Below are 9897 nucleotides of genomic sequence, written 5' to 3' on the forward strand. Positions count from 1 at the left end.
TTCTCATTCCTCCCAAGCCCTCCACAGAATTAATGCAAAGAAATGGAAATATTTCAACAAAAATACAGATATGTTATTCATGCAATCATCCTGAATACCTTCAACAATAAAATACCCAGAAAAAAGATAATAGAAATACTGAAAGAGGAAAGATAAACAGGGAAAAATTCAAGGGGAAAAAATAATCAAACTGGATTTCCCCTTTCATTTTGCAGAAAGTGAGATGCATAAGCATAATCTCTGTCCAACTGCTTGCCTTTTTGCACCTTTTTCAAAGTGAAATGAAATGCTACTGTCTTTCAATCTGCTGCACAAGAAAGATCAGTCCTATATTACAACATCAGAAAATACAGACAATGAGAGTGAGGAATATAGACATAGATCATATTTATTTCACAGGACTATATGTATGATAAATTTATATACTTCATACTCTCTCTCACCTAAGAATTTTTATATATATTAGGAAAAAAGAAGATAAAAATAAGATCGTCTGAGAGAAAAGCCACTAGAGAAGTAAATGGAGAATATATGCATTTTAATTTAAGGAACCTAAGAACCCATCCCCACACTCTTTACAGCTTTACAGCAATTATGCACAAGGTTTGCATAAACACTTCAAAATCATCAAAAGCTGTTTTATCAAAACAGCACTTAAGTTTTACATATGTTTCAACACAAATCAGTATTCAGAATTAAACAGCAAACTGATGAAAAAGAAGGATGTCAGCTGTCATTTTAAACTCTAACCAGATATAGAAAGTGGACATGAAGAAGGAAGACAAAGATTGGGCCAAAGTGATAGAATGGTTCTTTCCAAATACTTCTTGTAATTTAATTATCTTATCAATTATTTCACTGCCATGGACTTCCAGCTACTCACGATGAATTTTATCAGTACCAGAAAACTTGAATAATTATTACAGCAGTAATGTTATTGAAACCATTATGACACAAGGATATTGCAAAGTAAGGACAGCAATAATATGCTGAATACTAGAGACAATAAAAAGACACGTGGACACAGCTGGGTTCTCTGCAGACATATCTGCAAACAATACCTGTATGGTAAAAGTATGCTCTTAACTTACAGCCATAAGAACTTAACTATAGCAATGAACGAATCCCTTGGTAACAAACAGACACTCAGTATGAAGCCAGACCCTGACACCCACAGGCACATCCTGCAGTATCACTGATGTCCTGATTGTCAGCACAGTCCTGACACAGAGCCATACAAACCTGTGCCACAGGAATGCTTCCCTGAGTACTGACACTTGGTATCCTTAGGGAAGTGCATGGGCGTACCAACCATAATCAGCATTAGAACTTCTTTTGATAAAGGCAGTTTAGCAAAAGAACTTCCAGCATTTTATCACTTTATCATTCCTATCACTTATTGATAGGAATGCCAAATGAAGGGACTTGAGTTCTCCAGAACTCAAAAAATGAAGTGGCAAGGAGCTGGGGGGTGAATAAAGAACCAGCTGGGCCAATTCCAGCAAGGAAATAGGTTTGCTTTTCTCTCCTAAGTGGGTGAAGACTTCTCTGAATGCCACCATTCTCAAGATGCTGGGCTTTGAACACAACTTCACAGAGCCATAGGTTTTCAGGGGAGTGAACATTCCAACACAGTGGATGGGCTTGAGGACCACATGAAGCTGAGGGTTTGAAAAAGATACTGCCTATCCCCAGATTGCAGCTAAGAGTCTGTACATATTTATGAAAGGCTGCAGACAGCTGGCCAAATTTCAAATACCTCTCTCAACACTGGAGTCCTTTCACTCCCTCTTTTATCTTTTATTTCCAGTTGAAAAAATAATGCAAATACACGTACTAGTTCAGCTATTTTCCTACAGCATGGAACTCTCATTATGCTTGCCAGGCTAGTATTTCAGATACATAAACAGATTTCAAGCAAAGCTCTTACCACTATTTTAATACTGCTTTGACAAGGTTTAAATACACTTTAGATAAGTGACAAAAACTACAGATTGCACACAGCTACACAAAAAGACTGCCTTTTGATCCATTGCAGTGATAATACATGGAGGATTCCATATGCAAATGCCATCTTTTTCCTACTCGAGAGAAGGCACTCATTATTAGAAGAAAAGACCAGTCTGGCCAGAGTAAGTCTAGCAGTGAGTGACTCATGGTTGTCAGTCAGTAGATATGGAAATTATTTCTTCATGAACTGTCCCTAACTTCAACACCAGAGGCAGTACAAAGCTATGCAAAGAAGAAAAAAATCCAGCTTCAAATATGTCAGTTTTCTGAAATACAGAAAAAAAAAATTTCTACAATTTCTTTCACTTCACAGGTATATAGAACCATAGAATGGACTGGGTTGGAAGGGACTTCAAAGATCATTTAGTTTCAACATCCCACCATGGGCAGGGACACCTTTCACTAGGGCAGGTTGCTCAGAGAGGCATCAAACCTGTCCTTAAACACTCCAAGGGATGGGGCATCCTCAACTTCCCTTGGCAGCCATGATAAACTGGAAAGCAATGGTTTCATCTGTTACATTAAACCCAAGGTCTAAGAGTTTACAAGGTCTTTCTTGGACAGGCAGTGTATATATATACGTATACATATATATACTAGCCTCCAGTGAGAGCTAAGGAAAAGATAAAGACATAGGAACTTGCAACCATTGGATTTCAGAGGTATATTGGAAACATGAAAATTTTACTTACTTTTGCCATGCTCAGAAGTAGAAAATAGACAAGAAAAACAAAGTGAACGCTGGCATGCCATTATGCCATAATGCTGTTGTTTTAGTTGCTTTAGCACAGAGAAAATAAAGGCATCAAATGTAGTTTTTTTCTGATTTCCAGTACTGTTACTGTTTTTCCTTTTAGAGTGCTAAGCACAGTAGAAAAACCTGACAGGAGGTATTTCATTATTAAAATAACCCAATCTATCTTCCTAAGTAAAAAAACAATGATATGGAAGAACAGCATGCAGAACTCCTTTGAACACTTTCTCCTGAAGTTGCCAGCCTTGAACTCAGAGCTATCCTTACCAATTTTTAATATTGCATTAATTCACAATGAAGAACACAGTACTCACATTCCTTTCACTGTCCCAAAAGCCTTTTCTGTCCTAAAGAGGTGACTGCAAACATGTCTCTTTTCCAGCATTCACATGGAAAATGGTACTGTAGTTCTACGTGCTCTTCAACTTAACTTTGAGCCTTACTAAGTAACATAGATATGTAGTGGCCCAAATCTGGCTGTGTTCAATGGAGAACCCAGAAAGATAGAGTGCCTTACCTGGTGATTACTTCATCCACTGCCCATGGCTGGAGGGACTGGAGGTACTGCATCTGTTTTCTCAAGTCCACTTAATCTTTCAAAATATCTCTAAAATGCCCGCAAAATATCTTTAACAAAAATATACCCCTGCCAGATCACCAATTTTCCAAGTTATACCCCTGCCAGATCACCAATTTTCCAAGTTATTTCACTAAAAGCACAATGCCTGCAAAGTAGGTCCAACAATATTGTAGTTTCTCAAATGCAGCCTTTCAGAAGTTTATAAAGTTATGCCTCTTATTTCCACTGTTAGAACCAGCTGTTGGGGTACCAGCAGAAGGGGGTGAGATCAAGTCACAGACCCCATCAGCAAGTCTGAGCTGCCTTGATGTTGCTTGGGAATGTGCACAGTTCTGTACTAGTCAAAGTTCACACATTACCAATTTCACAGAAAACAGAACACCAACAGCTGCAACATTTATTCCCCAAAAAGCTATAAAGAAATATAAAAACCGCAAACAACAACATAAATAAAAAGCAGAACAAAATTTATACAATTGCTCAATAACACAGTTTTCAATGGGAAGTACAACTGTAGTATGGGAGTAGTTTAAAATTTATTCTTAAATTTTAAATTCTTAAAATTTATTCTTAAACCATCTGGGACAACCAGAGGCATGGTGAAAGGGAACAGTAAGAGGGAACCAAGTGAAAAAGTGTGATAAAACCAGAAAGACAAAGTGTAAGAAAGTTCCATTGGATGGGGATAGACTAAGGAAGCAGCATTACAATTCTTATTTCAGGAAACCCAGTATACAATAAAAGTGCTTCTGAAGGAATGCCTTGGGCTACTCAGCAGCAAATAAAAACTACTGTCTAACAGGGCAATATTTAGAAAAAAATCTAGGAAATCATTTGCATAGCTGTGTGTGGCCAGACCTGCCAACAATCACAAACTCCTCTTGATAATGTTCTGTGTCCCTCTTTATAAATGCTCAATTACAATAACAATATGCTAAGGAACCATGCGTGCTATACTAGAACAGACAATACATTTTCTAAGAGATTTCCCAACAGCATGCAACAGGCAGGCCTACCGACAGGAGATTTTCATTTCTAAATAAAGGAAACATGAAATGCCTATCATTTCATCATCCCAAAGTCTTTTATGTCCATAAAGCCTAAGACTTAATCATTGGGAAGTTAAAGCCTTTAACTTCAAGGGAACAGTGGTTTATTAGGCACAAAATGCTTAGAAAGATACTACCCCATCAAGGGTCACATATGCTAGGAAATCACCTTAATTTTTTTTTTTTTAATATGGAATACATCAATTAAATTTTCTTTCCTGGGCTAACAAAAAGAGCCTTAGCCTTTCAAATGATGTAAGTATTTTTAAACAAAAAAAAAAAAAGAAAAGGAAAAAGTAAAATATTAAGGATTTCTTTTAAATTACAGACTTCAATACTCTGAATTCAAGGTGCTGAATAGATATGAGCCATTATTTTGTTTATCACTTAACAGAAGAAACACTCCCACATTACAGCTATGAAGTTTTTCAACATGATCTGAAGCAGGTTCAATCCTTGCTTTCCCTGTTATGGGATATTCTGTTTCTCAGACAAAGCCTTTTTCCTATACAATATGGAAACATCACTAAAGTGCTAGAAAGTAGCATTATTGTTTCATTCCCCCCCCACCAAAGAGCAATCCTTCTCCACCTCCTATCCTCACCTTCTCTCACCAATCCTACAGACTTCAATCCTCAAATGAGACACTGTCTTCTCCCACTTCCCTGGCCAATCCTGAAGTGCTTCTAGTGCTGTAAAACACTATTATTTAAACAGAAGGACTAGAACACATAAGAACTTCCCCCTTCCTTCTCCCCACCAATAGATTACAAAATCTTGGGGATGGAAGTGAAGATAGGGATAGTTTACATCCAGCTGGTTAATTTTTTTCATCCAACTCACCACAAATACTAATGACAATGCAGGAGATGGCATGGTACACATTAAACATGTTAAATGCTAGGCCAATTTATAACAAAGGCAGAGCTGCACTCAGAAGGCTTCCAAAACCCAAAAGGGGCAGCCAGACATTACCTCTGTTATTCTGTTCCAGGAACAACAGTGAAATCTCAACATTTGCCTTTCAGGAGCAATATTCTCTATCAGGGCTGTGTATTCCTAGAGCTAATGGGCACATACCTACACCAGGCTTAAATAAAAACATTAAAGTTCTCACTGGCAATTAGGGACAACTTAGCCTGGAGAGCATGCTAACGGATCATGTAAACCTGAAAATATGAAAGATTAATAACTGTAGGTAGAAATCTCACAAAAAATGTATTTCAAATTGTTCACACTCTGCTTGTGATCTCACCACCATAAACTACTTTTACAGAGCTGCAAAGATGTTAATATTTTTATTTACCTTTTTTAACTAGTAAGTTATTTTTCATATGAAAAAGCCCATAGGTTTATAAATACCCTTTTAAAGGATCACAGCAATTTTGTCACAAAAAGCAGCAGCATTTGTGATGGTCATTTGCTTGTATGTCCTCTACTTCTCAAATAAGAAGTCTGCCAGGGTGACCAAGTTTATCCATATAAAGTCTTACAGAAAAAAAGAAGTTCCCATTCTTGTTTCACCCAGTTTCACTTTAAAGTCCCAATTTCACTTTACAGGCAAAATATTCTAAGTTATTAAACTGAAATTAAGGCCCCCAACTGTTCACTACAGAATTTGGAGTTGCTCATACATGAAGGATTTGGATAAAGCCCTTTGTGTCTGAAACTACAGTTGAACATTTTTAGACCTGCTGAAAAGACTGCACAATTATTTTGCTATCAAATCTGAAGTAATTTGGTTTTCCTAGCCAATGCCTAACTCTTACAAGAACTTTCCAAGATGACAGTTTATCATGTGATATATCAATGCAAACACTCGGCATAGCTCAAAGCCCAATCCCCAAACACCATGTATCAGGACTTCTGATACAAAGCTGTAGCCTCATTTCTCTTCACACAGAAAAGCAAGGCACAACTTCCCAAGGATATTTCTGAGATTCACATTCTCTGAATGTGAGAGAAAGAAAAAACAATTCTTATCTCATTTACTGCTCCTGTGTTTTGGAACAACTGGAACGCATTGAGGAAGAATTTGCTTGACTGGATTCTGGTGTGAGCGTTTTGATTCATTGACCAATTGAATCCAGGTGTGTTGGGACTGTGGGCTGACAGTCACCAGATTCTGTGCAGTTGAGTTCCACTTATAGTAAAGGCAAGGTGACCCCCATGGCAGGGAGAAATGATGCATCTGACTCCATTGATATCAGAGGGCCAATTAATTACTTTATTATACTATATTATTCTATACTGTATTACACTACATCTAAACTGAATCTGCACCAAGCACCAACTCAACTCAACTGCACACAATCTGGTGACTGTCAGTCCCAACACACACACGTGGATTCAACTGGTCAATGAATCAAAACACTCACACCAGAATCCAATCAAGCAAATTCCTTCAGGTAAATAATCTTCCTCAATGTATTTCACTTGTTCCAAAACACAGGAGCAGTAAATGAGATAAGAATTGTTTTTTCTTTCTCTCACATTCAGAGAATGTGAATCCCAGAAATATCCTTGGGAAGTTGTGCCTTGCTTTTCTCTGTGAAGAGAAATGTAGCTACATAAAGCACCCACTGAAACACACCTGAAAGAACAAAAGAGCTACTTTGTCCTTACCCTCAAATCATAGTGTTGCTCCACACACACCCACACCATTCTTTTAGGGGACAGGGAGGAAAATCTGCACTCAAGTGCATTAGGCCAATTAATTGCATTGATCTGGAGAAAACCATTTTCCATAATGCACCTCAGTAGAATTCTAACCAATCATGATGGTAAAAAAACAGCTGTAATGAAATCTTAATATTTGAAAGTCATAAAATACATACTAAACACGTGATAAGGGAGACATTCAGACAGCTAGAAGCTTTTAAACAAAGCGTACTCTCAGACTAAAAACTGGAATCTGAGTTCAAAGCTGCTGCAGAAAGTCCTTTTCCCCTTCCTTCCATGGGTTTTGGAGAGTCACCAGTAAGTTGCACACAAAGCAAATCTTTCCATCTTACTTTTAGGAAACTTCACAATAGTTTTCCCTTCTCCTCAAGAAATAAATTCAGAACAAGATAGTAATTAGATTCTTGTCCCAAAGCAGTTTAAGTATTTTAATCCTCTAAATATATAAGTTAAATATGTCCATTGCATATATATTAGGGAGGAAGAAGTTTTACCGGCAAAATTCTTGATTCTCACACATATTATGTTACTCTTTAAATGCCAGGAGTAGATTTCACTAAAGTAGCACACACTGTCAGCAATAGAAGCATTGAAGCCATGGCTATGAACCACTTTAGAGCAGATGTATATAAAGTGCCACTGAACCTTCAGCACTATGGCAACATTTGCTTGCTTTATCTTCCAATTTCATTTTCTTCTTCAAATGTTTGTTTACAGTTATTGAGACCCTGCAAAAAAAGAGCCTCGATTATAATTGATAAGAACTTTTAGTTGAAAAGTACGCAGAGTAAGGGCCTCCCTCAACTCAAGCAGTCATCCACTGCAATTTCCAGGTCCTAATCACTAATATGCAGCTCAGAGAGAATGGAGTAGAAAAGAAATGCTGTGAAGTAAAATCCCATGGCATTCATACAGCTCAACATTAAAGTATGTGGACTCTGTTAAAAACTCATTGGTAAACTTCCCATGTCGCTCAAATCCACTTCTACTGTTAACACCAGAAGGATGTGCACTTTTCTTCCTACAAACTTAAATTTACACTATTAACTATTGTTAATAATGTAAATATTTTAGTATAGTCAAATAACAGGAGAAAGCAAATCCACGAAGTTTGTGAACCAGTTCCTTATCTTGTATACACCAGAAATCTCAGTGCTCTGTTTTCACAACTCCTAGGCACCACAAACTAGGTTGAGAATGGTGTTTTTTCACATCCAGGAGACCCTGAATTAAGCAATGTAAAAGCTTTACAAGTTCTGCAGCCTTATATACAACAAAGTAGTAAGATGCTACCCACTAGGCAGATATTACTCTAAAAATACCCTTTTAAGGCAGGAAAAGTAAAAGAAATTTTACACAAGAGATTTCTAGTCCGCTATTCACTGAAGTACAGCTCAGTGGCAGTCTAAGAAATCACTAACTACACTCAGTTAATTCAGAAAATAACATCCTACATTAAATGAGAGGTAAACAAATTATCCATTTGTCATTAAGAGCATTTCTTTTCTTTACACCGTGCTTTCCATTACAGTGCCAAGCGTTAGTAAAAGGTCTGAATTAGAAATCAGATGTGCAGAAGATGGTAATTCGCTGCAGCAGCAGCCTCAGCTGGGTCAGCACGGCCGCTGCTCTCCTCGCTCGCAGGTGCCTGCGGAGGCAGGGGCGGGCCGGCCGCTGCTGCCCCGGCCGTGAGGGGAGCACCGCGCCTCGGACAGAGCCCCTCGGACACGGCGGACACGTTCGTCCTCCCAGCGCTGACCTCGCACAGCTCTCCCGATCTCGCAGAACAAACAAACGAACTCAGAGGCCAAAGGCTGCCGCGGACAGCCCCTCCTGCAGAGCGGCGGGCCCGCACCGACCCGGTACCGTGTAGCGGGGCACGGCAGCGCCCGGAACCAGGGGAGCAGCGCCCGGGGGCTCCCCCGGCCCCGCCGCGCTGCCTCGGCCCCGCCGCCTCCCGCGCCTCGCCCGGCCGCGCCCGCCGCCGCTCACCCAGCTTGCCGCGGGACTCCTCCAGCTTCTGGATCTGGTTCTCCAGGAACAGCACGGCCACCCCGAACACCAGCACCGCCAGCAGCTGCAACTTGGGCGGCAGCATAATCCTGAGCAGCCCCATGAGCAGCAGCAGCAGCGCCGCCCGCCCGGGATCACGACATAACGCGGGGCCCGGCCCGCGGGGGCCGGCGGGAGCCGCGGGGACGGCGCGGGCGAGGAGGGACGGAGGGAGCGCGGCCGGGGGCGCGGACAGGGCCCGGCGCCGCCGCTCTCACATCGCCGCGCGCACGGCCCGCAGCGCGCCCGCCCCGCCCGGCCCGGCCCGGCCCCCGCCGCGCCCCGCCCGCCCTGCGCGCGCTGCTCGGCAACCGAACGCCCGGCCGCGCGCCCGCCCCCGCCCCTGCCGCCGCCGCCGCCGGGCCCCGCGGTGGGCCCCGCCCCGCGGCCCCGCCATTGGGCGATGCTGCCGCAGCCCCGCCCTTCACGCGCTCCGATTGGCCGGAAGCGGGAATCGCTCCGCCTCCCCCGCCGCGCTGAGCCGCCGGAGCGGGGCGATGTCCCGCCTACATGCGTCCCTTCCTGATTGGAAGGCGCCGCTTGAAGTCCCGCCCATCCGCCCGATCTCGTTGGGTCCAGGCACCACGGCCGTGGGGAAAGCACAATACTATTGGTCAGACCGGCTGTCAGTCACTGGGCTGAGGGCCGATGTGCCAGTTGGCAGTTCCCGAAAAAGGGGAAAGGGTTTTATTCGGGGTTGTTTCCGCAATGCCGGACCAGCGTTGGAGAACGGCAGTTTCTCCAGCCCCGCTGCGAAGCACTGCTCTGAA

At 41.9% G+C, this 9897-nt stretch overlaps 1 protein-coding gene across 1 annotated transcript in view; it reads right to left on the minus strand.

The window, feature by feature from the left end:
• The window catches only part of HS2ST1 (heparan sulfate 2-O-sulfotransferase 1), a 79130-nt gene extending 69710 nt beyond the window's left edge, over positions 1 to 9420 (minus strand). The window contains exon 1 of the mRNA XM_054638164.2: positions 9068 to 9420. Coding sequence (XP_054494139.1) covers positions 9068 to 9191 — 124 coding nt within the window. The 5' untranslated portion in view covers positions 9192 to 9420. The remainder of the gene's footprint in view (positions 1 to 9067) is intronic.
• Positions 9421 to 9897: the final 477 nt, after the last annotated feature.

Source organism: Agelaius phoeniceus, chromosome 8 (genome assembly GCF_051311805.1).
Source record: "Agelaius phoeniceus isolate bAgePho1 chromosome 8, bAgePho1.hap1, whole genome shotgun sequence".
Taxonomy (NCBI): Eukaryota; Metazoa; Chordata; class Aves; order Passeriformes; family Icteridae; genus Agelaius; species Agelaius phoeniceus.